Source organism: Numida meleagris, chromosome 6 (assembly GCF_002078875.1).
Source record: "Numida meleagris isolate 19003 breed g44 Domestic line chromosome 6, NumMel1.0, whole genome shotgun sequence".
Taxonomy (NCBI): domain Eukaryota; kingdom Metazoa; phylum Chordata; class Aves; order Galliformes; family Numididae; genus Numida; species Numida meleagris.
The window spans coordinates 26951809-26979801 of NC_034414.1; the positions used below are offsets into that span (position 1 = coordinate 26951809).

The 27993-nt window shown below is 43.2% G+C and overlaps 1 protein-coding gene across 7 annotated transcripts; it reads left to right on the top strand.

Moving 5' to 3' along the window:
• Window positions 32–27989, top strand: ZFYVE1 (zinc finger FYVE-type containing 1). 7 transcript variants are annotated; one of them, XM_021401544.1, is made up of 14 exons: window positions 32–877; window positions 2254–3289; window positions 4124–4308; window positions 4439–4975; window positions 16371–16875; window positions 18568–18782; window positions 20623–20729; window positions 21680–21788; window positions 22333–22430; window positions 22545–22662; window positions 23042–23212; window positions 24007–24187; window positions 24696–24809; window positions 25876–27989. In XM_021401544.1, the coding sequence occupies exons 4-14, from the start codon at window positions 4481–4483 to the stop codon at window positions 26106–26108; spliced, it is 2346 nt and encodes a 781-aa protein (XP_021257219.1). In that variant the 5' UTR covers window positions 32–877; window positions 2254–3289; window positions 4124–4308; window positions 4439–4480; the 3' UTR covers window positions 26109–27989. The 7 variants fall into 7 exon arrangements, with proteins under 7 accessions (XP_021257219.1, XP_021257221.1, XP_021257217.1 ...); XM_021401546.1 differs by lacking the exon at window positions 2254–3289; XM_021401542.1 differs by having other exon boundaries at window positions 39–3289.

The window sequence follows — 27993 nt, forward strand, 5'->3', positions numbered from 1 at the left end:
GAGGGAAACGGCGTCTGTGCCGCCGCCATCTTTGCTGGGGGCAGGCGCCGCGGCGCCCTGAGCTAGCGTGGAGCTTCGCCATCTTGAGGTCAGACAGCGGCGCTTCGAGGCCTCGGGAGCTTCTGCCGGCGTGAGCCGCCATTAGCGAGCTGCCGCGCTGGGCCGTGAGCGAGGGGTGACAGCGGTAGTGCTGGCTGGAACCGCGGGCGCGGCTGTGAAGGAACGCGTGCTTTGGGTGCGCTACAGTGTAGCCAATGCTAGGGGCCTGTAAAGAAAAGTACTCTTAACGTCATCTGTAGGCGTAAAGGTTAAAGGAAGGCTGTACCTCACCTGAAAAGATTTCTAAGAAGCAAAAAGAGCAGGTGCAGGTGCCCTGACCTGCTGTATCCTCAATAAAAGTCTCTGTGCTGTATGGCATCTTGGCCTGTCTGTGGCCTGCTTCTGGTGGTTTCCCTGGCCTACATCCGGCATGCAGACTGCGTTAAAAAACTGTTAAAATTGTACACCTCCTCCCCAAATCATTTCAGAGTGCAACTGCTGGCAGCAGCTGATTGCAAATGGAAAGAGCAAGCTGCTGTGAATGGAAGAGAGGCAGTCTGGAAGATGATTACAAAGCGGGCCACAGCATGAGCCTGAGTGAACATTTTGGATTGGCTAGGGAAAAAGTCCTGTTATTTCCATACCATGTGTTCCCACTGCTCATATATATCGTATAAAGAAAAGTGCTCAAAGGATCACGTAATGACGAGCCATCCCCTCCACCTGCATCAGAAGGAAAAACAGCACAGAAACTTGACTTCTTCAATACCAAGAAGATGGAATCTACCCAAATGATTTCATGCCTGCTACTGAGCAGCCAACAACTGAGATGAAGCAGGTACATCTCATTGCTTTGCTTTAAAAGAGTTGATGTGCAAGGGTAGAGATCTCAGCTTTAGAAAGTACTTCAAGATTGAATGCATTTCTTTCCCCTTTAAGAGCAGTGTCTTTGCTCTATTAAGTATAGCTCATTCCATATGTCCTACAAATGTTCCTTCAACTAATACGAATTTAGTGAATGCAATACTGACTGCTATTTACCTTTTGAATAATTTATAAATATTTATACCTATGTAGGTAAAAACAGCACTAATTTTGCAGCTCAGAGGAGAACAAAGGAAAAAAACATTCTGAGTTTCTGGTTTCTATGAAGTTGTCTCAGATTGAAATTGTTATCTGCCTGAAAAATGTGAAATCCAAATTCAAGTAGATAACAGTTTCAATCTGAGACAAAGACTTTCATCATGTAGATATTCATGTATTGTTATTTAGCCAGAGAAAGACACCAGTGTGCATTTACTGATCCAAATCATCAACTTTTGTCTCCAGTACCCTTCCTAATCAAGGAAGCATCCAATAAAAATAATTACTTCCAGATCTCTACTCTTTCTACTCCTGAATTTTAGCATTTCCTACTTAAGTCTATCTGTGTTATCTTTTTACCTTTCAGTTGTGAAATTGAGATGCCATACTCCAGTTACTGATCCCAGTTCACTTGATTCCCTTACTTGCTGCTGACTTCAGAATAAAATTCTGAAGTCAGTCAAGAAGGGTCCTCTACAGGGCTTTTAAGATTTAGGCTGAAATTAAAACAGGCACTATATCTAGTAGGCAGATAGTTTTGTATTTCAAGTATAAGAAATCATTCCAAACATACCAGGCGGTATCTCAGAGTAAAAAGCTCAGATTGTTTCTCAACTGGGCAACATTTTAAATATTTTATGGATGCACAACTCCAAAATTACTGGGTAAAAAAGATCCACAGCAGTGGTGATGTACTGGTGTAGGAGTACAGGCTTTATAAAACGGTGACTGGTTATTGGGATTTGGGATCCTTACTGCCCATCTGTTTAATGGACAGCCAAAAACCTAACTGTGGCAGGGGAACACAGCTTGGGCCACGTACAGAAATACTGCATACACTTCCTATTCCAGGCAGGGAGTAGTGCTGCAGTTTTTCTAAGGGAGAAGTAGAAAAAAAAATGGGGGCAGAACATTTAGGCTTTGTCCAGAAAGTATGCTATGTAGAAACTGGGCCTAGGCATTAAGATACTGTTAAAAATGTTGTAAAAAGTTTATTTGTGCAATTTTTATTTTGTAGTATTGTAAATAAATGTAGCCTTTAAATGTACTTTTATTAATACCACAAAACTAATAATTATGTTTTGTTTTCTCTTCCTCATACCATCGAATCTCTGACTATCACATTACAAGTCTAAACATAGACACTTTGAGGAAGATCCTTTAGATGCCAAACTCATTGATTTGGCTCCCTGGCTCTCCATAGCGCTACAACATTTAAGTTTCTTTTTCCTTTGTATTGAGTATATGCACAATCTTTAAATTTTTCACTCTGAAGACATTTGGCTTGCAACAGTTTATTCCTGCAGACATCAGTCTATTTAGTTAATCTTTTTGATTAATCTTTTATGCAAAATACTGATTTTAAATGTATCACCATAACAGTGGGAGGGAGATTAGGGAAAATGTGTATTGTACCAATCTTAGAATCATATAATCATTAAGGTTGGACGAGACCTCCAAGATCATCAAGTCCAACCCCAACCCATCCCCACCATGCCCACCAACCATGTCCCTCAGTGCCACACTACACATTTCTTGAACGCCTCCAGGGACAGTGACTCCACGGCCTCCCTGGGCAGCCCGTTCCTGTCTTCATCATCACTGAACCACACAGAAGAGAAACAGGTACACTCTCTGTACGCCTAGTGACACAGGAGGATGTAGTGAGGTCTTGGCTACCCACTGGTGTTAGAATTGGATGTCCTGATAGAGTTTTGTGAAACGATGGTATTTCACCTTACAAAAGGTGCAGTCACTGTCACTGCTACTAACATGGATATCCAGTTATGTAATTAACTCCTTCTAGAAATAATTTGTATCCAACCAAACCACTGGACCAAATAGCAGAACGCTTTTTAGCTGCCTTTCTATGGATATTGATGTGTCGGCTTGCTGATATGAAGCCACAGATCCTCCTCCAGTGAGCGCCCATTGGCATTTCAGCCAGCCAGCCAAGATCTATTTGAGAAGAGGAAGCGCTTCTCCTAGTCAGGCCTTCCTTGGCCGCGCACGTAAAGCAAAATAGAACGTGGGGGCAGCGTCGCCGCCCCTCGGACAAGATGGCGGGCCGGGCCTCCCGGCACTACAACTCCCAGCAGGAGCCGCGGCGGGGCCTAGCCCCAGACTACAGCTCCCGGCGTGCCCGCCGCCGCTTCCCGTCTCCGCGGTGAGCAACAAGCCCGAGGATCCCCGCGATCAGCTGATCCCGCTGACAACAGCGGAGCAGGCACAGGGCGGCGGCGGCGAGTGCCCCGGTCCTGCCCTCCCTGCCCCGCCGGGCGCCTCGCCTGCATGCTCGGCGCCCGCCCCGGCCGCCGGGGGAGGAGAAGCGGGTGCCCCACGGCCGCCGAGGCGGGGCGGAGGAAGCGGCGGCCGGGAGCCGACTCCTTGGTCACCGGCTGCCGGGGGAGGAAGGGGAAGGCGAAGGCGAAGGCGGGCGGCCGCGGGACTGTAAACAATAGCCCGGCCCGCGGCGCCCCGCTCGGGGTCGCCTTTGTTCGGCGGCGCGGTTCCCGGCAGCACTCCGGCCGCTCCCCGTGCTGCTCCGGCCGCGGCCCGAGGTAGGTGCTGGGCGCACCGCCGTTACGCAACGGGGCCGCCGGCTCCGCACCGCCCGGCCGGCGCCGCCGCGGGCAGAGAGGCCGGGCCCCGGAGCCCGGCGCGCACAGACAAAGGCGACGGGCGCGTCTCCGGGGGCCGTGCGGCAGCGGGGGGGGGGAGCGGGAGAGATAGGGGAGAGAAGCCTCCTGGAGCCCTGTGGTGGGGCTGCTCGGTACCGCCGGGGTGTGCGGAGAGCCGGGGCTGGCAGAGCGCGTCGGGAAATTCCCGGCGGATAAATAAATACCGTGAACTCTGAAGGAGGAGCTTAGCTCGGGGTGAAAGCAGAGAATTTTCTAGTATTGACACAACCCCGTGTGTACATATGTACATATATGCACTTGTGCATTTCTAATGCCTTTCTTTCTTCTGCATTACTATCTCAGTTTGCTCTTTGTTCTAGGGAAGAAATCCTTGCCCTCATCTGCCCAGGTGAACCTGGCTGGCTTTGTCCTGTCACTGTAAGCACATCACCAGGCAAAGGAACAGGTGCCACCATTTGGGTATAACAACAAATGAAACCAACCAGGTGCTTTCAGCTTAGGTGGGAGAAGAACTTCACCTGTGCCTAAGAGGGCTCCCAGGGAGGTGAGTCAATCTCACAGAAACATCTCTTAGTTACTTAAAATTAAGTACGGACAGAATTCCTATTGTGTTGCTTTCCCTTGTGAAAAATACTGAACTTGCAACTGACTTTTCTCCATATCATTACTCAAAGCACAATCAGGAGGGAAAATCACTGCTTTAAAGAAATCTGAAGATGAGTGCCCACACGCAGACTGCAGAGAAGGGCCAGAACACAGCCCTCCTCTGCCAGGAGAGCTATGTTTGCAGTGGGACAGATGAAGCGGTCTTTGAGTGCGATGAGTGCAGGAGCCTGCAGTGCCAGCGCTGTGAAGAGGAGCTGCACCAGCCGGAAAGGCTGCGGAACCACGAACGGACCCGCATAAGGCCTGGCCACGTCCCTTACTGTGACTCCTGCAAAGGTGCCAATGGGAACATCATGCACGCCAGTATGATGGGGTCAAGACAGATAGCAGCGGTGAGGTGCCAGGTGTGCAAAATCAACCTCTGTGTGGAGTGTCAGAAGAGAACGCATGCTGGGGGGAACAGGAGGAAGCACCCTGTCACCGTGTACCATGCTGGTAAAGCCCAGGAGCAGGAAGAGGAGGAGATGGATGAGGAGACCAGGAGAAAGAAGATGGCAGAGAAAGTTGTGAGTTTCCTCTTGGTGGATGAAACTGAGGAGATTCAGGTAAGAACTAGTGTGGCCAGTTTGACAGGTGAGATCCTTCGGTTTCTGTTTTTGTCTGACACGTTAGGAAGACGAGTGATTAATGCTAGAAGTGTAACTGGCAGCAACAATAACAAATTGAGAATAGCTGTTTTCTGGCACTGAACGGGTGTCTTGGGACAAAGAGACCCAGTGCCTAAGACTGGCCTTACTCACTGGTGCCTCAAAGGGCAAATTCATGAGGGCCTTTTGTGTGGCAAGAGCCTCCACTGAGGTTTGGTAAATGAAGCTGGTGAGAGAATTGACTGTACTGGGCCATGCACAACTAAGATGTGCAAGGTGCTGATCATTCCTGAACAAAATTGAGTGGAGAGGATTGCAGTAGTACCCTGCAGATGGATGTGCTGGCAGCAGATGTGACATATGACAAGGAGTGGGCACTGTACCAAGCAGCATTAGTGGGAAGATGAAAGTGCCCCACTACCCTCTTTCACCACCAGTAAATCCATCTGATTGTTAGGAACAGGATCAAGTAGAAGTAAGGGGATCCTGTAAGGAATCGTGCATGTGTACCGGACTAGTCCTCCAGATGCCATGGTTAAGCAATGTTGCTGGTCACAAATGTTGTTCCATGTTAGCCTTTGGCCATCCATTTGGTATAGGTCTGATGGTATTAATGGCAGAAATAAAACTAGGAACAGCTAATCAGGTGACTTTATTTTAAGGTCTAGCATGCAATGCATGCATTTGCTTCATTTTTTTGTTGGTATTTATTTTTGGCAAGGATAAGCACTTTACAAATGTAAAAACACTCTGTGTATGTAAAAACAGCAGCATGTGAAAGTCACAGAGCACGTTAGTTACCCAACTAAAATTTTGGTTTCACCTTCTGGCTTGATTTGCAACTTTCATGTTAAACCTCATTTAGGAGATGCTGTAATAGGATGTGTACTCACCTGATGGCTGTATCTGGTTGTCCTAATTTAACATATTCATGCTGCCACTCATAAAAAGAGGTATACTGAGGCTAAAGGGAGAAAAGAATGATGGTGACGGTGAACTGGATGATTGAGTTTCAGGTGTGGAAGCAATCCTAAACACGCGTGCTTCCTCTAAGCACACATACATTTTCATGTAATGCATGGCAGATGCAGTTATCGCTTCAAGATGCAGGCTTTTCAGTAATCTTCATCTAGCTTCTAGAGCAAGCTCTGAAATGCCTTAGAACAGGGTGGTCCTGGAAGGCTCCTCACAAGCTGTGATTGCTTCTGGTTGTACTGTTTTAAGTTATTTTTATACCCATGAATCTGTAAGCCTTACTGGGGGCAGACCTTTGGCTGCCTCTTGCAAGCAAGTGCTTTACTATTTAAATGTCATAGGCAATAAAGGCAACTTCCTTATTGGAACTGTAGTGGTCCTTTATAAGATGTTTACAGTTTGATCAGAACAGAGTTGAAAAAGCTCTCTAAAAGTGATCTGGCTTCTTATTGAGGTCTTGAGTCAATTCTTCCATCTTGAGTGATGTTCTCTTTCTCACAGCTGACTACTTACGTGACAGCTCACAGCCAAGTCTCCAAGCAGTTTGCAAGTTTCCAATTAAAATATTTTCTAGCAGCTGGAACTTAGAGTTCTCACTATTATGGTGATGTTTCTGCTAGTGAGCGTGAAAACCTTTATTTAGAGATAGTTGTCAGATGATTAGCTCTGAAGACATGTTCTGTAGCATCTTCTGCTCTTAATAATACTGAACAGACAATGTAGCTATAGGTAAGTCATCTTCATTCTTTTTTTTTGTTCTTGTCATTAGCAGGATGGTTCCTGATTACTTTGGAAGAAGCCTTTAGTTCGTTAAATCAACTTTTTGTCAAAAAAAAAAATACCAAAGCCATAATAAGCTGAAATGTGGAGATTCAGAGTTTGAGGGTGTGCAGCTTTATAAGCTTGGGCAAACAGGAGAAGGCTTTATCAGAATTATGGAGTCCAGCTATCTTTAACTGTCTGTTCTCTGACCTTTGGAACTTGAAGTTTGTTAGGAAATTGGAGAGGAAACTGCTGACTTGCTGTTCATGGCACATTTGGCCATGCCAGTGCTTACTGCTAGTCCTAAAAATTGGGCAGAACAGGTTCTGCTGCTGAGCAAATGCAGTGGATCAAGATACTTGCTGGTGTATACTACTCGAAAGTTGTACAATTATGTGGAAACACAGGACAAAGAAATTTCCTTATTACCTTGTGAAACTTGGAGTTGTTCAGATCAAGAGGTTGTGTCCCATCTCATAGTTCCTGTTGGCTTCTAGGAGCCAGTGTTTCTGAAACTTGAGGATGTTTACAGTGTGTCAGCAACAGCAGTTTCAAATCCAGAAGCAGTGTAGCTTCATCTATAAGGAGCAAATTAGTTTAGCTGAGAGGTAGAGATTCTTAGCCTGGTCTCAGTACAGCACTGATTCAGCTGTCATCATTCTGAGGTCTGCATAATTGTCTTTGTGCCATGTTGCACAGATTTGCTAGCCTGCTCAGGGCTAGCTTTGAGCTTTTTGCGCTTTGCAGACATAACCGTAAGCTCAAAAAGCTGAGGACTTCTTGGGCTTGTTTCAAATCCACTTCAAGGTGGGAAAGGTCCCATTTCAAACCATCGTTTGTGCAAGCAGTAGTTTGGAGAGAACTGATTAGCTTAAGCTCATCCCTGTGAAGTGCAGGCTTCTTTGCGATGTTCATCATCACAGCGCTGTATTTGAGGGCTTCAAAAAGAGGTTTATTATCTCATGTTAAGGAAGTGCTTCTAAAGGTTAAATCCAAGCTCATGCTGCAAGTCTGTGGAGGAACCAGAGAGAAGTTGTTCCTCCTGGAGTCCAGCTGCTGCTGTCTTACACACCACACAGCATGATGTCTTGTGACTGAGTCCCAAGCCATCTTGACTTATACTACAGGTATTTCCTTTCTTTCCTTTAGAACTGGAAAAAACAACAACAACAAAAAACCTCTTGTCCATATTTTACAAACTGACATCTTTTGCAGCTTGGACTCCATTCTTGTTTTTTTTTTTCCTTGGGCTATATTATAGTTTTGTAGTTTCTTTTTACACAGTATTAAATTTCTGGCCTTATCTATCACATATCAGAAGCTGAGACTTCAAATTGTTCTTTATATTGTTCTATATATTTATATTATTAAAATTGTTCAAATAACTGCAGCATCTGTTTGTTAATTGTTGTGGACATCTTCTATCTTCCTTGTTTCACTCTACTCAGGAGTGATATTGTGGGGATTATTTCCTCAGCCGATTGTGTTGGTCTTGTCACTGCTCTCATTACATCTTCTGCGTCTCTTCTTTTGCTATGTTAGAACAAATACCAAAACTGTGCCTTCTTTTCTTATGAGTGTAAATCTCTCAACTGTCTACTTTCCTTTCTTACCTCAAACTTGCTGAATTTTCAGATAAGCTCTATTGTACGGTCACAAGGGCAGCCCCTTGCATGTGATAGGCACTTCTCTAAAGAACTTAGAGAATCAATTAATTGATCAGATTTAAAAAATGTTCTTTACTCTTCAGTCCATAAGGAACAGCACAACAAAATGCGACAGTGAATTCACAACTGAGGTTGGAATCTTTGGTTTGAGCCATGATACATTCTTGCAGCCTCTCAAGCTTTTATCCTGGTCATTGTTTCTTCCTTGTACTTAATGTTTATGCAGTTTCTGAAACAGCAGCCATTTCTGCTTGGTCTTTATACAACATGTTTGCAATAGAGTGGAGAGTTAGGTATTGGTTGTACAGTGAGTTCTTTGCTGTTACTTCCGAAGCAAGGGAGAAGAGGGGCTTAACAAGGCATAACAGCAACTTGATAGCTTTATCTTAGGGGACAGATGTCAAGAGTTACCACAGGATCAGTACTTTGTTGTAGTGCCATCAGTGGCTTCTATGATAACGCTATGCCCAAAGCTGTAATTTAGGACATGTAATTTATGCAAATGGCAAAACGTCTTTCATCAAGTACAGCAGACAGGGAAAATGCTTGATTGTTACTGACATTTGACCAGAAACTATCTCTACTACGATAAATTATCCATTCTCTGAGCTTCAAAGAAAATAAAATGTATTGACTTCGTAACCTATCTTATCAAGGAGACAGAAAGAAAAGAAAGTCATCTTTTTTTTCCCCTCTGAAGCTTGCCATTGTACAAAAATAACATCCCCAGTAGTATAATACTATATGGGAGAAAGGACCATACATGTATTTCTGGGTCTGTGTTGTGACATCCCCTCTAAGCTGTGTTTCTTTAGTTAGCAGGGCTTTTGTTTTGTTTTGCCAGTCGACAGCTGCATTTCCTAAATGCAGCCCCGTTCCTGAGTTCTTTTTATTCTGGCTAGCAGGGTTAGACACTTAAAGGATAAAGCTCTTTCCCTCAGCAAATACAGAGCAGGATCTAGCTAACGCTCTGCAGACAGTTTAGATGACAGAATGAGCCACAGCCTTTATTTAAATGCAGACCATTTTGTACAGTAACCGATCTCTAATAGTGTAACAGTCCATAGTCTTCCTCTGTGTCACCTCTTGTTAGAAAGTTGCGTGTACTGCACCATAACTCCTCAGCAGTGTTGGCTGCTTTGCTTTTGTCACGCCTGCTGTAAACTTGATGAAAGCACTCTTGTTGCTGTTTTTTTTTTTCCTTATTACCTCCTGACTTGAGCCTGGCTAAACTCTAGAAATGAGAGAATGGAGAGTCGCTAGGAACTGTTCTTTCTAATGAAGTGTTTTTTGTGGATCAATGCAAGCTGATTTATGTCTTCTCTGCTAAGAGAAAAAGAAAATCTAAATTTTGTTGCTTGCCTTTGTAGTAAGAAAAAAAAAAATAGAACACTTGTCAAACACATACTACTAGTTTCTATGACAGTCTTGCTCAACTTGTTGTTGGGAGAATGTTCTTGCTTTGTCCTTTTTTTTTTACTTATTTTTTACTGTCTCCTGTGAGTTTCCTGGGATTTTGGTCCATATCCCGTAGCCTGAGGAGTCACAGCTGGTATATTTACCGTAAATACAAAGGAGGAAGAAGAGATGTTGAAAGATCTGAGTTCTTTAGGTCAGTGTGATCTGTTGGATCAGAACTTGTAATTTCTGTTCCAGATCCCTGTTGTACTATTTATGAATTCCTCCTGTTTGCGCTTCAGAGAGCTTTTCTTGCAAGAGTGCTTTTGGGATTTTTCCCATCCTACTTTGTTACCAGTTTTGCAGTTCTCTCTCCTACAATTCAGTGCAGTAATTTTCTGTCCCCAGAATAAAGCAGTAGGATGACTACTTTGCGAGAGGTGGTTGGGAGTGCTTTTTCCCCAGACATACACCAGTATTTTGAGGAATATTTTTAGAAGAAAGGAGAAGAGTCATTCATTCAACAAACGCACAGCTCCTTTAAGACAAGGGATCTGGCAGTGTGTTCTCCTCCAGCCCTTCTGCCACTTCTGTCTCCTGCGCTGTCTTGCTTTGTACGGGTCACTGGGACGCAGGTATTACTATAATGCACCTTTTACTTCTGGGTCATTAGTGCCTTCCTTTGGGATCACATAAAGGCGCGGATGTTCACATTCCCTTGATCTGTCCCTCAAAACTCCCTGCAGTTGGGAACATAACTAAAGTAACTATTTTCTGAAAAGTGCAATTGTAAGGTAAGTTTCTGAATGCCCCTTGTAACAGGGACGTTAGTATCACAATGTCCGTGCAGGTAATTATGCTTAGTATTTAGCAAAGCTAATTGTTATGGCAGCAACTCACTGACTTGCTGTCTTCTGGGCATGTCTCTTCACTGGATGTGTCTTTGCTGCTACATCTATGACACGGGTGGTAACTGCGTGCCAAATGAACATCTGGGCAGAACTGAAAGGGTACTTAGGGAATGGGATAATGATCTCTACTATGTTTACAGTTCTCTGTAAGAGTTCAGTGACACTCTTGAAATAACATTATTTCTGCAGCAGTTGCATTTACCTTGAAGTCTCTGTTAATTTTGAGATCTTCTAAAAGGAAGAGGGGAGAAGAGGAAGGGGAAAATTTTTTTAAGCTAGCAAATAGGTTACAGGGTTTTGTATAGTCTTCTGCTTTCAGCAGTTTTTCAACTCATTTGTCATCCGCAAGGGCAGATTATCTGCTAAAAACAGTATTTCAGTCAATATTGCCTCTTGGGTTAAAGAAGGTTCCAATAAAATGAAATTGTCTCCCATCCACTCATAGTAGTTGTTTTTGTTCCCCCCCCCCATGTATCCTGTCTTAAAGCCCTTGACATAACCTATCTCCTTGGTTACGTTTGATAGGCAGGATTTTTAACTCTTTCCTGAAAGAGACAGAGATAAGAGTCCTGTAACTGATAGACAAGGGCTTCACCAATGGACAACATCTGCCCTTTGTTGCAGGGACCTCTAGGTCATGTTGAGACTTGTTCTGTTTGTATCTGGACAAACCCATGTATGTCACTGGGGGAAGGAACAGGATAATTTTGGTCCCAAAAGGATTTTCAGTTTGGTAACAGTGTTTTCATGGATATGTTCAGAGCCTAATAGAACAAAACTTAACAGAACCAGTGGCTGGTACTGCAGTCAAGGCAAAAATCAGTTGGTACAAAAAAACTGCTTAGAATTCAGATATAAATGCTTTTTGCATTGGAGCCAGACCTGCACTCAGTGTGGAGGATGAGATCCAAAACTGGAGGCAGCTGAGGAGTGCTGGAATCTCACCTTCAATCCTCAAGGTTTGTCAGTCCCCTCCTTTAATTTTCCTTCTTTGCATCCAGTATTGGGTCACTCAGGGTTTGGGCCTGAGGTTTTATAGGACTATGATCTTGAAAATGCTGGTACCCACAGTTGTCTTGACAATCAAGGAGGTTACTGAAAATAATAATGATAACTATAGTTAAGAGTCTGCTGGGTGAAATAATAAATATTGTATTATAATTGATCTGTAATATATATAAATAATATTTTATTCCCAAATATAGTATTTTAATTACTGATCTGACAAGCAATTTAAGGCCTTTCCTCAGAAAGTTTTAGTGTCTTTCTACTCCACCGTTTGCTTTCATCAAACTCTTAGGAAACATGTTTTAGAGGCATATTTCTCTATCAAATATGTCTACATCGTTGAATTACAGATTTTAAGTTAAACGTGGAAGGTTTGAGTAATGGCATAAATGGCATTTCCATAGGAAGCCGTGAGGAAGAAAAGATGTGGGATAAAGCTAGGGCGGGAAACTAGAGTTGCTTGGGCTTAAAAGTCAGTCTTAATTCTTCCTGAGTAATCCACCTGTGGCCAAGTTCCTCTTTCTTGTTTGGAAGCCCTCTAAAAGCTGGCTGGGAGTAATGGCTTCCTGAGGTCCCTTCCAGCTTGGATTAGTCTATAGTCTTCCGTGTTTTGGATTAAGATTGTCTAAGGTTCCTCTCATCCGTCTGTGGATGTCATGGATTTCATAGCTGAGAGTTTTTCTTCCTCGCAGGGAGTCACCCAGTGCTTTTTCCCACTTGGTAGCAAGAAACATTTGGGAATATCAACAGACGTTTCTTCTGGGACAAAAGTGGGTTGTTTCCAGCAGCTTTTTTTGTTAGCCTGTTGCACTTGAATTTCTGGGATAAGCTACTTGTGCTCCTTTGCATTCATGTACCACCCATCTCAGAGTTATGTTTGCCAGGACCTCTGAAGAGATGTGGATTTTGGTGGCAGCACTGTGATGCGTTGCCAGTTATCCCTCTCAAATTTGCCTCATAGGCTATTGCTAGAAGAAGACATCTGTTTTATAGATTTCTCTTGTTTTCTTTACGCCTGAAATTCTGGTGTAGTGACCTAGGCATGCACCTAGATTTTTGTTTTCAGCTACTGTGTCATCATGGCACAGCTGTAGCTTTGTGCATCACTTCCATGAATATCAGCCAACCTTAAAGGCTTCATAAATAGTTTTAAGTGGAGAAAACTGGTTAAAAAATGTCAGATTCACTTAACGTGTTTTGCCCAGAGGCAGAGTTAAAGTTGTATGAGTACAGGTCATTGGAAACTCCAATCTATTTTATGTGATTTGTTCCTAAGCTTTAATTTATTATTGTTTGAATAACATTGTTTCTAAGAAATTCCTGGTCAGGAATGTCATTTTATCAGTTCTTATTTCTAGACTTTTCCTAAACAATTGTAATCTTATTGTGTCTTGGAACTAGGAAACGTGTTTTGCTAGGTATAATGCATCTCACAGTATGAGTGACAAGGAGGTTTGAAATGTAAATGCATTCCACAGCAGTGTGGTGTGAGACTTTTGTATCTTCTTTAGAGAGGATTCTAAAGCTTTCGTTTCTTCCTGCGGAAGGCCTTCACTTTCAGTTTGACTCAACGCTGGAGTTATTGGCTGCATGACAGTGGTGAACAGAAATGTAGTTAAAGCTGGAAGATAAGGCTGACCAAGATTTTAACCTGTGATGGTGTAAAAACTTTTCTTTCTGGAAGATGATCTTTTTCTAAAATCCATAACAGAAGCGTAAATGAGTCTCTGATACTGGGAATGACAAAATACTTTAGGGAAATAGAGAATGAATTGGAGAGAGTTGACTCATCTTAGGTAGATGTACATGGTTTTCATTCGTGCTTGTCATTGCTGTGGAATTTAAGGAAGCTCTCATATTTACACGCTGCTGTTCATGTCAGATGTGGAGCTCTTGGGCAGCATGGGAGTGTCCCTAGCGATGGAAAAGTGAGTCCTTTGCACGTGCAGCAGAAGGTGGTATCAAGCATTCTTTAGAGGTGAGGGGGAAAAAATGAAGAAATAGGACTGGAGCCCCAAGTGCTTCAACATACATATTGCATCCGTCCTGTCTTTAACGGTCTTAAAGAAACTGCTCAGAGGTTGCAAAGGGGTTTGACGACCTCTGTAGTATAGGCCTACTGGTTCTGTGTCAGATGTGAGCATCCCGATGCAACCACTACTCAGGAAGACCTGAGAGCTGATAAAGTGTGCAAGAAAGTACCCTTTTCTTGTCTAAGTTCTTTCTCATCTATTACTGAGACCCATGAGAATATAGGACGAGCTGCACTTCAGCGTATTCATGTGCTTCTAGGTGATGTCTGAATTGCTCCTGAGTTCTGTCCTGAGAGGAAGTCAGCTGATTATTGATCTGAAATCAACTCTTCCTCTGGCTCAGCAATCCAACTCTTCTTCCTGCAGTAAGTTGCCCTGGCAGGGGCCATTGTTAAAGTAGCCTGAATGCAAAAGACAGTGGGTATTATACAGACTTGCATTAGCTCAGCCTGTGACAATCTCAGATACAGTGGAGTTTGTGAAAGCTGACTCATGTTTCTTACTGGTGGGAATGCTTTGCAGATCACCCTTATCCCTGTGGTCTCTGTGGTCCTTTTTATCTTTTGACATGGCTAACTCAGCCCTTTGCAGATGCTCTCCCAAACTGGTATCAGCATAATAACCAGTGCTGCCTAAACAACCTTAGCTGTTGCTCTGCTTATGTTTAAACAACTGCTTGGGGAAGACTGGCACTTCCTTGTGCTGCTGAGAGAGTGCATTACCAGAGTGATTAGGTCTGATCAGACACTGACTTTGGCAAAAAGCCTGCCACCCTTATGGAGAGAAGTTTGGGAGGCAGGAGATCCAGATTGTGTTGCTTTTGATCGTATTCCTCTTTGCTTATGTACACTGACCATTTTTATATAATCAAATCAGTGATTGTTTTTTGGAGCTATCCCATGAATCAAGAGCTTGCTTTCATCCACAGAGGCATCTCCAGAGGTACTGATTGAAACAGAGTCTGTCATCTGAGCTACCATAACGATAACGAGCCAATAATCCCAGCTACCAAAAAAGCAGAACCTCTCTTATGCATGTATATTTTGAGTGTCTTGATGGTCTCCCACAGATACCAGAGAAGATTCTAATGAAAGCATTTTCATTTCTTTATTTCCTTGTTTTCTGCACACTGTGAGATTGCTTGGAATGCTTTGAGCCAGTAAGTAGCCACTGTGGCCCCACAATCCACTGTTTTTCTTTCTGAACACAATTCCCAGCCACAGCCTGGCGCACTGGCTATTTTGTGTTTTCCTTCATAGACTGGACTCTGATGGAGTTGACCAGAGCAAATGAGGCTGGATGAGCCTAAAACTCATTTAGTGATCTAAGAATAAACTTATTGGAAGAAACCGTTCATTACCTCATGGCCCATGTGGCTCTGATGTCCTGAGACTTGTCAAGGTTGCTTGTTGAGGGTGTGGAGGGCAAGTAGCCAAGGAGCCTCTAGCCACGAAGGCATGCGAAAGGGGACAGAAGCCCTGTGCCTTCTGGCTGGCTCGGATTCCTTGAGATGAGGATCGTGATGGTGGAGATGCATTCAAATCCTTCTCAAAAAGTGTCTGTTGTTTTTTTCCCTGTCATGTAGTGTGTGGAGTAAAAACTTGTTGGAAGATGGAAAATCAAGTGATAAGCAACGGTAACTAGAAACATGAAATCTTTGATAGCCAAGGCAGGACTCTGAGGAAAACAAGATAGTTTCTCGTTTAGAGTCCTAACCTGTTTCATTGCTGAGTTTGTCTGTTTCCTGTTGCTCTAGTATCTGAACAGAAGATGAACTACTCTCTATCGTAAATACCATGATGCTTGTCATGGGGAGAGTTGTTTTTGTTGTTGTGTGGTTTTTATTTTTTTGTGAGAACACGATACAGTAAATTATGAAATGGATCTTCGCGGTTGTTGTGGCACACTTGTAAAAGCCAGTTTGACCTTCCGTCAGCTGGCTTCAGGGCAAAACTTTGCTGCTTCTTTCATTTTCTTTTCTGTCCCACAAGGCTCTGCCAGCTGGAGAGCCTCGAAGAGGCTGTGCTGGACAAGTCAGGGGAGGCAGTGTCTGACAGCCTCCTACTGTGGGGTGGATGCAGCATATGCAGCATGGCTGAAGTGAGGAAGGAGCTTTTTTTTCCTTAAACAGGTGCTCAGACTCTGAATGGTGCAAGTTAAGGTGACAAAAGCATTCACCTGCTTTGCACTGCAGTTCAGAGGCTTGCCAGGAGACCAATGCTACTGGGAACATCTGCCTCACTCCAGGTAGATGTTGTGGCAGACTTGGCAGTAGGTTTTCGCTCTTATCTCTAAAAAGAGACTACCTCGGGGAGGTAGGTGACATTATAGTAGAGGCAGGTAGTTGCAGCGAGGCATCACCTTCAAAACAGCAGCATGATGGAACAGCCTACATCCCATTGATGTGTACGTGTTACAAAGCTGCTTTCTAGTATTTTGCTTTTGAATTCTCAGTGCTTCAAAAACTTGAGACAATCTGAACATGAAGTAATCACTCGTCACTCTTAGGAATCCTGGAACCAGCTATGCCGTCTGAGTTGTCTGCTCCAATTGCATAGCCGTAACATTTCTTTTTTGTTGATGTTGTTTTCTTTTGAAGGTAAGGAATGAGGAAGACTTTATTAAGAAACTGGACTGTAGTCCTGACCAGCATCTAAAGGTAGTGTCCATCTTTGGGAACACAGGGGATGGCAAGTCTCACACCCTTAACCACGCTTTCTTCTATGGCCGGGAAGTCTTCAAGACATCTCCAGCCCAAGAGTCCTGCACTGTCGGAGTCTGGGCAGCCTATGACCCTGTCCGCAAAGTGGTGGTAATCGATACAGAGGGCCTCCTGGGGGCCACCGTGAACCTCAGCCAGAGAACACGGCTGCTGCTGAAGGTCCTGGCCATCTCTGACCTTGTCATCTACCGTACTCGTGCTGACAGGCTCCACAATGATCTCTTCAAATTCCTTGGTGATGCCTCAGAGGCTTATTTAAAACATTTCACCAAGGAGCTAAAAGCTACCACAGCCCGGTGTGGCCTAGATGTTCCTCTGTCAACTTTGGGTCCAGGTGTCATCATCTTCCATGAGACTGTGTACACCAAGCTACTGGGCTCTGGTAAGTAGGCAGTAAAAAGTGACTAAACGATGTGCTAGATGCTATCTATAGATTACCAGGTTGCATTGAATATTCGGTGCTCTTTACTACCACGTAGAAGATGTGCTTTGAGTTTTGCTCTCAGTTGTTCCAGTCTGTGAGCCAGGCTGTGGAAACAGCGTTCCATGATGGTGGTCTGACCCTCCTAGATCAGCTAGAATAATTCTCTTAGCCAGCTGGGCGTTGGCTCTGAATGGTCATGGTGGGAGTTCTGCCAGCCTTGGGAGGGGTCATAATGCACGATCCTGAGTGTGGGTGATATGTCAGGCAAAGGTGAAAATTGACACCCTGGGATTTTGGCAGGGATATAGAGGATCCTGTTGCAAAAAAAAAAAAAAAAAAGTGTGTGTGGGGGAGAAAGCAATACAAAAAGCCAGAATATATGTAGATACTAGGAAGAGAAACAATAGTGAAACTGATGAGTATCAATACTCACGGTACTTTCAACCTACTCTTTTAAATTTTGTTAGCCAAAGTGATTCTGAGTCAAGTATGAGGTTGGGTCTGAGATTGTGGTAGTGCAGAGTTGATGGTTTGACACCATTTTCTCTGTGCGCATATTTGATATGGACAAAGCAGCAGGTCTGGCACGGTATTATTCCCATCACTTTCAGTGTTCTTTACCAGTGCTTCTAACTTGACTTGTGTTTTACTGGATTATGCATATTTCAATTATTTGTTACATTTGCACGTTTGAATGAAATGTACTCAGACATGTCAAGGCAGATGTTGTTTTTGACTATGTAGGGATGTAAGCTTCTTCTCCTGGGCCCACTTCTTCCACGTTTCAAAAGATATGATGAAACCTTTCTTCATTCTTTCTGTCCATTTCTGAGTCTGAGAAAAAGCCTAAGCGCCATGGCAGTTCCTTTTGTTATGTAGCAATTTGCGGATTAGCAATGGAGAATTTCATATAGTTGTTGAAGTTTGCCATTTCAGCAGGTCAGATTCAGTGACTCACAACGATATTTGCTCCTGTGTGAAAAGTCAGAGGAGGGGAAAAAAAAAATGTTTTTGTGATCACTCTGATCATGGTAGGAATAGGAAAGAAAACCTGTAATATGTGGATTTGCAGCAAGCTGCAACCTTCCATCTTGACAGATAATTGTGAGATGAGCATGTTTATTATTTTAGGACAGGGAAGAAGAGACCTGTGTTATTCTGAAATGTACAGCGGGTACTTGACAGCAGACAAAAGACAGTGGTCAGCTCTATGAGGTCTGAACTGGTGTGGTGGGTTATAAAGTGCTTCACCTTGTACCTAAGGGTTGGTGCAGACTCAGTCTTCCTTGCTCATATAAGGTTCACGTCCTCCACTTATCAGGTGCTAGGGCTAGCTAAACTAAGTTATGGTCTGGTGATTCTGTGTTTCCAAATCTAGATGTTCCAGTTTTACCTGTGGATTTGCAGTCTCTATGAAACCTAATCTTAGAAACTAAAACTGCATATCAAAAAAGAGTCCGCTTTTGGAAACTGTTTTTGTTTTTCTTTCTCTACTTGTAAAATGTAATGATAGCTACATTCCAGATGTGTTAGAAGAATTAATTAGGAGAGCTAACACAGCGTTGCATATGAAAACGCTGTGCAATTTAAATACTATGTGTATTTTAAACCATCAGTTGTTTATATACTTCCTGATGCTTTTAAATACAGATCATCCTTCTGAGGTTCCTGAGAAGCTCATTCAAGATCGGTTTCGGAAGCTAAGCTGTTTTCCTGAGGCTTTCAGCTCAATCCATTACAAGGGAACAAGGACATACAATCCTCCAACAGATTTCTCTGGTCTTAGGCGAGCTGTGGAGCAGCAGCTGGAGAACAATACAACTCGGTCGCCTAGACAGCCTGGTGTTATCTACAAAGCATTAAAGGCAAGTCCTCTGGTTTGGAGATCAGTTCATCACGATCTTTATTCCTGTCACTGTTGCTGGTAACTGCTGGTTGCAGCTAATAAAGCTAGAGCGAGTGAACCAGTGTCATAGAATTGCAAATATCTGGAAATAAAGCAAGTCTTTGAAGGTGATGATTTTGTGTAACAGACAGGTAGGTTAGATAGCTTTTACTTTAAAAGAGCAAACGCCAATAAAAACAGCTAACAAAAACCAAGAAGAACCCACCATAACTGAGGCCCTGTGGTGTCAGGAAAAGTTGAAGAGAAACCAAAGCAAAAGCAAAAAAGTGAGCTGGGAAGAAACTTACCGGAGAAGAAAAAATGACTGATGCTGTGAGTGGCGAGCACATAATGACAGTGATTTACAAACAGGAGGCCTAGAAGGAATTATTGGTGAAATTCCTCAGCACAAGGGGAGAGAATGCAGATGATTTAGGGGAGTTAATGGTTTGCAAAACTTAACATTGAGCATAGTGTAACCCAAGGGCTAGGAGGGAGGCAAAAGGAAGAAAGGAGATGTGTTAGTAGCTAGGAAACCAGATAGGATTAAGTCAGATGTTGTATTGTTTCAGAATGCAGCATCAGATTAGAAGGCTGATGAAAAGGAACGGGTGGAGAGAGCAGCTGGTGATGTTCTTAGAAGGCTCACCTTGCCAGAGTGTTGGAGGGATTTTCAAGTCTTACAAATTTGCAGTTTGGCCTACAGGTTTCCTTGTATTGCTAACGCTGCCTGATTGGCAGCATATTTTTATTGGTCTGGAAAAGCATCCCTGTTAGCAGGAGATGGGGTCACTGGGGGCATATCTGCAGAAGGTAATAGTGTTGGTGGGCTTTTGGCCACTGAAAAAGATGATTCCAACTGCATGGCATTTGGGTTAGCTGAAATTCAGAAGGAAGCATCAGGGTAGCATATACACGGTTCTTTGTGCTGGGAGCAGACAGGCTACAGGGGAAAAGCAGCTGGAGTTGTTAATAAAACTGGAATTTGTAGGAACTAATTGCAGCAATCAAGGAAGAAAGTATCAGATACAGCTGCCAGTATGCCTCAGTTCATGTTTGTTAAGATGGTTGCTGTGTTCACATCAATACTGAATACAAATTAACATTTTTGCTTTGCTTCTTGAGGGCATAAGGTTTGCTAGACATCCCCAGTAACTTTTGAATCCTTTAGCCGGTATTAGTCAAGCTTGAAAGATAGATCTTAATGGTAATTTCCTTGAAGTTTTGTGAAATCAGATGAAAATAATTGCTTTGTCGTTGCTTACATGTTTACTTGTTTTTGTCATAACACCCAAAAAAACTGTAAAAGTTTTGTGTGCCAAGGCTAAGGACTGGTGCTCCCAAGAAATGGGACAAATCCCTTTGTCTTGCTTATGTAGTTTTACCAGCCTAGAGAAAAACAATTATTCAAACAGCCAGAGAAAAACTCAGGGCGGTAGTTTGAGCTGAGGGACAGAGGATATTTCCTCATGTTCTGTTTTCTAACAGGAGACTTGAAGAGCCATGTACATGTAAGTTTCCACAATAGAGGCCCCTTTTAGTTAGAGGCAATGGACTAGGGCTGAAATGCAGGTTTTTGTCTGAACATCAGGAAACGCTTTCACTGTGAGGTTGACTGAGCAGTGGTACAGGTTGCCCAGAGACTGTGCAGTCTTTTCATTGGAGATGTTCAAAAGCTGCCTGGACACAGTCCTGAGCACTATGCTCTGAATGGCCCTGCCTGAGCAGGGTGTTGAATAAGATGACCTCTACAGGTCCCTCCCAACCTCAATTGGGCTCTCAGTCTATTTCAATTTCATCCATTCTACTCTGTTTCACAGGCTCTAAGTGACCGGTTTAGTGGGGAAATCCCTGATGACCAGATGGCTCACAGCTCTTTCTTTCCAGATGAATATTTCACATGTTCCTCTGTGTGCCTCAGCTGTGGGTAAGTGGATGACAAATACACCCTCATTCTTCTAGAAGATAGGGCTGCTCTGGTCACAGGAGCTTTATATTCTGCTGTAGACGTTTTGACAGCTGACATATCTGATAACAGATAGTACTTCCAGACAAAATTCTTCTGAAATTAAACTCATGTTAATTGGATGGCTGTTACTGCCACGTCCCAGCTGGATATGATATGTGGCCTTTGCCTACTCTATTTTTGTGTATTGCTACAGACCTCTTCTGCCCATATCCTTTCCTCAGTTGGTTCATGAGTAACTTGACTGAGAATTGCACTTGGGGCTTAGAAGGAAAGAATGTCTAAGGAAATCCCCTGACACCTTCTATGATGATTTCTTTTTTTATTATATAAACAATACTAAAGCACACATAATGGCAGGACTAGACTGTGACTATTTCCAAGAAGAGCCCCAGGTTTGAGTAGAACTTGGCTTGTAGCCCTGCGGAAAAAGCCTAGAGACTGAGTCTGCAGGTGTTCTGAGACTGTAAAGTACTACAGCAGCATGATGTTGCTATGGCTGAAGAAGCATTCTCTCTCAAATATACTATAGTGCTACATTCATGCTCTTTTATGCTTGTTAGAGAATTCCTAGCAGTTCCTTGGAAAGGCTGCAGTGTTAACGCTGTCCTGGCCAATTTCCAAGCTTGGTTTGTCCTACTTATAATTCTCTGTGAAATTTAAATTGGCTACAGTGATATTTTCTGTACTAAATTGTTGTGTGATGTTGCTTTGCACTGTGAAACAGCTGCTACAGCTCCTTCCAAACAGCCTGCCTTTCAGTGTTTGGTATGTGATAATGCTGCTTTATGTACAGTTGTTGGGGTTAGAACACCTATACAAATGCAAGATATAGTAACATAAGTGAACTCTTAGTGACATCTGTCCCCTATCTAACAACATCAGCTCATGGCTTGCTCTTGCATATTCAGGTGTGGCTGTAAGAAGAGCATGAACCACACAAAGGAAGGAGTCCCTCATGAATCCAAAAGTCGATGCAGATACTCTCACCAGTATGACAACAGAGTCTATACTTGCAAGGTGAGTAGAGGCACAACAACAAGGTCTGGAGAGTAGAGAAAGAAAGGATGGCCTGATGAATGAGGAATATCACAGGCATGGGCCTGTTTTCTTGCATGACTTCAAATGGGAGAGTTGCCCAAGCCCTGACGAGAAAAATTAATCCCTGTTGAACTTGAATTTTTTGCTTAGAGGTCATCACCATGATAAGTAACTGTCACCTTGCTAGCTTAATTGAGAGTCCAGCTGCTCTAAACATGGGCGATGTTTACCTTCTATGCACTGGATGCAGTTGTTCTCTTTACTTGCTTATGCCCATTGCTTGGTATTAGGTAATTTTTCTATGGGATGTGCGCAGGATAAGGAAGATTTCCAGTCATCGTGGTTTTCAGTACAGTAGGGTGATTTACCCTATGTAATAACTGATAGTGGTTTCTTTCGTAGGTTTTAATGAGTGACCTCTTTGCTGTGGAGACCACTGTAAGCTTTTTGTGGCCAAACAGCTGCAATACCTGGTGTCTGGGATTCCCAAGAATGCAGTTTTAATTGATCCTTTGTGTTATAGGCCTGTTATGAACGAGGAATGGAGGTTAGTGTGGTGCCAAAAACCTCTGCTTCCACTGACTCACCTTGGCTAGGCCTTGCCAAATATGCTTGGTCAGGGTGAGTACTGCAGCTAAGATCTTTCTGCTGCCTGTTGCTTCTACTCTGCCTAGTGCTCTGGACTTTCAGTATCTCCCTGGGATCACTTGTCTTCATTTAAATCCTCTCCTGCAGATATGTGATTGAGTGCCCCAACTGCGGAGTGGTGTACCGCAGCCGACAGTACTGGTTTGGTAACCAAGATCCTGTAAATACTGTGGTGAGGACAGAAATTGAACATGTCTGGCCAGGGGTAAGTCTAGTTGCTAGATATCTGTATCTAGCGTGTATGGTGGTTATTCTGGACTTTGGAGAAAGTGGCTCAATGCTCATTAGAGCAGGTCCCTTGGAGCAGGTCTCTCGTCTCTGTTGTTTATAAGAACCTTTGCAAGGGACTTCTCTCATTTCTTTTCTCTCATTTTTTGGCTGTCTAAAACTGGCATGTCAGCCATTTCATGAATGCTTTGTGTGAATATTACACCATTGCAACTGTGTTTCAGAGTGGAGCTGGTGAAATTTTTATTGTGCCTGTTCTCCAAGTTAATGGCAGCTCCAGGGTTGTGGAGCCATCTGCCTCTGAAAAATCAGGTTTCCCTGATTTTATTCTCAAATTAATGCCTGCTTTATTCCAGACGGATGGCTTTCTGAAAGACAACAACAATGCAGCCCAGCGTTTATTGGATGGGATGAATTTCATGGCACAATCAGTATCTGAACTTAGCCTGGGACCCACAAAAGCTGTGACCTCCTGGTTGACGGACCAGATTGCCCCAGCTTACTGGAGACCCAACTCTCAGATCCTGGTAAATAGCAGCTGCTGTACTTCGATATTGTGGAGAAAAGCTTTGCATAGCTAAAATTTTTTCCTTACCTTTTTGCATTTTGCATATTCCAAATACATCTTGTTTTACTGCACCTAGCCCTTGTCCTACAGTTTTGGAAAAACTGAATTGCTTTCAACTTTTCCCGTTCTTGACTTAGGCAGAGAAAGAACAAACAGAGATTCTGCCCAGCCGTGCCATATAAACTGTTCACTCTCTACTTCTTGTTACCTCTTCTCTCAGCAGAATCACCATTAAAAATCCTAGCTAGCATCTTTGCTTTTAGAAGCAAAGAATCAATGTCTTAAATCTTGCTTTTGTGGTTGATAGTGCTATTTTTGTAGGTACAGAGGTTTAACTCTGGTTTCATACCAGTTGCACAATTCTGGACCCAACAATTGAACTAGAAAGGGATTCTCTATGTCCTACAGGAAACAGTTAACTACTTCAGTGATAAAAGCTTTCTGAGTTCTTACAACCCACTGAGACCTAGTAGATACCATTCAGCCCTACGTGACGTGGCTGTAATTATTTGTGGTTGTGACTGAAGGGATCATAGCAACCTATTGGCTTACCTGCTGTATATACACCTATCTGAGTCACTTCCTTGAGGTCACGGTATGTGCCCGATATCACACAAATCTTAGGTGCAATTGTTTTTATCCCAATTTCAATCTGAGTGATGCCATCCTGGGATTCTGCTCTCTATTTTTCTGCTATGAGACCCTTAAGGAAGATAAAGCTAACAGTTTTTCTTTCTACATTGTCCTGATCAGAGTTGTAATAAGTGCAACACGCCTTTTAAAGATAATGACACTAAACATCACTGCCGGGCCTGTGGAGAGGGCTTCTGTGATGGCTGTTCTTCCAAGACCCGTCCTGTGCCTGAGCGAGGCTGGGGACCAGCACCAGTGCGCGTGTGTGACAACTGCTATGAAAACAGGGGCATCCAGTTAGGTAATTCTGAGTTGACTGTGACAGAATTATCCCTGGGTAATGGTCTGAAGTCTTTATCCTTGGCTCCTGGATCACAATTCCCACCGGGTGTGAACAGCGTAGTTCAAGTTGGGTTTGGCTCAGAGTTTTTAGCAGCGAAGCCCAAGAGCTTGATGTCTTTTGGCAGGAAGAGGACCCTTGCAACAAGTTATCAGATATTTTACTCACTGATATAGTTATTTTCTAATTGGATCTTTGCTTCTGTTTCACAACACCTGTTCATGGTGCAGAGCTGACATCAGAGCAGGGATGCTGCTGGCTCAGTAGTCTGTATTTTGTACATTATTTCTGAAATAAAAGTGAAAACTCTGCAATCAAAGATTGGGGATGTAGGAGATAAAGGCTGAGGAGAGGTCCCAAGCTCTCTTGGGTTTGCTGCTTTTGGGTTTTTGCTAATGCAAATGAACAAAAATTTGGCAGAAATTGTGCTGGAAATAGAAGTTGAGCCCTTTTGTCTTGTGTCATGCAGATGTGGCTGAGCTACCTTCAGATGAAGAAGGGGGGACACTTATTGCCAGGAAGGTTGGGGAAGCTGTGCAGAACACTCTTGGAGCAGTGGTGACAGCCATGGACATTCCCTTAGGTGAGCTCTGCTCTCTTTTGATAGATCGTATGTCTAATTGATTTCACAGGGTAAAGCTTCTGACTGAGCTTCAAGATACTGTATGCCACACTGGCACCTCCACTATGATACCACTGTTGGTTGAGAGTTCTAGAACTGATGTTTCTTCTTGATTTTCAGCATGCTGTTTTTGCAGTCTGTACTTCCTCTTTTCTCCGTGTAGTTCCAACCTGTGTGCATCAACTGCAAGTAATTCATACTGCCCTGATGCATCTCTGCAGTGACCTACCAGTCAGTTCCCTAAGGACTGGCCAAATAGGAAGCATTTTATCAGGCTTGATTTTATTCCAGACATGCAGAATGCCTTCAAGTGTGTTCATGGAAACTGCTGTCATTTGGTTCTTCTGCCAGGGGGGTTGAGAATTGAGCTGTGCAAGCTTGTAATGATGGAATTGTGATCAGTAACGTGATCTTTAATGATGAACTTAGTAGACGATGAATGATAAACTTAGAGAGTTTGCTGCTCTTTCATGTGCTGGGTAGCAGTTCAGGTGTGTCATCAAACACTTTTCCATCTGAATCTTCTGTTGCTGGAGTTTCCTCCTACTCGCTACCCATATCATCATTTTGTTACTTTGCCTACAGTGTGTCCCACCATCAGCTGTGTGGGCAGTTCATTGGCTAACACAATGAAAGGAAGAGTAAATATCTTCCTCAGTTGAGATAGTACATGTGTTTGTGTTTGGCTTGATGACTGTGTTTTCTTGGCCACAGTTGAAACTGAAATTAGGAAAAAGCAACTGTCTCAACTTCTGAAAGAGTGTGATTAAGGGAAGATGCCAGAACTTAAGGAAAAACAGTCTGTTCCATCGAGGAGGGGTGGAATTACCCATTTAGGCTGTTCTGTTGATCTGTTACAGTGAGGTAGTGTCAGTAGATCTTATTCCCCTTAATGGCAGCGTTATGACTTGCAGTGTGTGAGGTGTTCCACGTTTGGTAGAGAAGGTATGGAGATGTTATTCATATGCTTATTTTCACAAATTTTCTTCTCCATCTTTTTTCCCCTGCCCTGCCACTTCCTCCATAGGTCTGGTAAAAGATGCTGCCCGACCTGCATACTGGGTACCAGACCACGAAATCCTGCACTGCCACAACTGCCGGAAGGAATTCAGCATCAAGCTCTCCAAACACCACTGTCGGGCCTGTGGCCAGGGATTCTGTGACGAGTGCTCACATGACCGCAGAGCGGTTCCTTCTCGTGGATGGGATCACCCAGTCCGAGTCTGCTTTAACTGCAATAAAAAGCCTGGTGACCTTTAACCCCAGGCTCATCTCCAGATCTTTGCAATTCCTTATGTTCTCAGGGTTACAAATGAAAATATTTGGTCTCCCTTTCACTTCTTAACCTGTTGCAGCCAGAGTGCATGTTTCCAGTTTCTGGCCTCCTCTCATGTATTATATCCATCTTGGAATGCTGGGAATGAACTTCAGTTCAGCTGTTAGGTTTTAATTTCAAATTAACTGGGGAAGGGAAGGAGCTCCCCTGTAAATGAGCAAACTAAAATCCAGTATATTTTATTCCAATTTAAATATATATATATCTATATATATGTATAATTTAGCATATTAATAATGCAGTTGGCTAATGAAGCTTTGAGTATTCCTAGTTGAAGTGATGGATTATGGTGTTCCTTGCTACACTGAATCAGGCATACAGCCTTCTGATTCCTCTTCTGGAACATCTTACTGATCATGATGCCATGTGAGGAAGGTTTGGACTCTGTGCTGCCAGGAAATCACAGGCATCTCCAGTGCTGATTGTATGAATTACACCTGGTAATTCAAGCAGCCCTACATCTGGATGTGCCATGCTCCTGGCCGTTCATTAGCAAGTTTGTTTGAACTATGATATGAACAGTGGTCTTGCAGTGCAAGAGGTATTAAGTTGAAATAACCCTCTGGTAGAGACCAGTAGAGCTTTTAAAGGTAAAGCAAATCATATGGCACAAGTCAAAGCATTCTGAGTTTGCCATTTTGACTTCAATACCAGATCAAAAGGTAGCAGGGTCTTGCTTTCCCTGACAATGTTCTCATATACTCAGGTTTTTTTTTTTTCAGGTTTGCCAGCTTGTTGCAATTAAGTTTTGTACAGAGCAGAACAAGAGAACAAGTTATGTAGGCAATTCTGAGGTAAGAAGTTTGAGTTGCTTGGGTTGTGATTTTTCTTTCTTTTTTTTCCCACTTTAGAAAAAGATCTCTGAGTCTATGGAACCTCTGTGTTCTCAGACATGGTTGTATAGAAACTGCACAGATTTGACATACTTTTTTTTTTTTCTAATAATATGACCTTACAAATCCACCTGGAAAATGGGAACCTTTCTTCTTTGCTCCTAGCAACTAGCACGCACTGGACTTCATCCTTTTATTAAAGGACTGCGTTGAATTCACTGATTTTTATTATCAAAACCACCACTTAACCTAATTAATACTGTCTTGTACTGTGGATTTGTGGTTCCAGTTATAAGAAGTAAGAGACCATTGTGGATTGAACTGACTAAAATTCTCTGTTGGCTTACGTAGTCAAGAATACTTTTACCACAGGAGACTTGTCTCTTCTTGGAGTGGCTGGAGTTTGATACAATGTCCTGAAACTATGGTATTTTTTCCCCAGCTTATTAAATGTGCTCTTGTGTAGTTGAGTGCCCAACACCCTGTTTTAGGCCTGTATCATTAAATTAACTGCTATAAAAGACTTTATCTTCTGAACAAGCATTCTGACTTTTTCCTTGTAACAAGTAGTTCTTGCTTGTCTCTGAGAGAAAGTACAGAGTGATTGCCCCTTCGCAACTACATCCAACCTGCGCGTGGAAGTACACTTGGAAGACTTCCAGGACACCTTCTGTACTGACCAAGTTTGCTGGGGACTATCTAACATTCTAATGAGCAAAGCCTGCCATAAACTGACAGTTGCCCAAGGGAGGGCATGAGTAGGTAGAAATCCTCTCCTTAAAACACGTTCTGCACATCCAGCATAATTCTGTGCTTCAAAGTCGTCTTATTATTTTAACGGGCAAGCGATGTTTTCTTGGTTTGTAGGCTGTGCCCTGTGTGCTGTGTATGCATGAGCCCTTACTATCATGTTAATGCACAAAGAAAGCAGCCATGACATTCCTTGTATAAAATTTTTGGCATCTGTTTCAACACC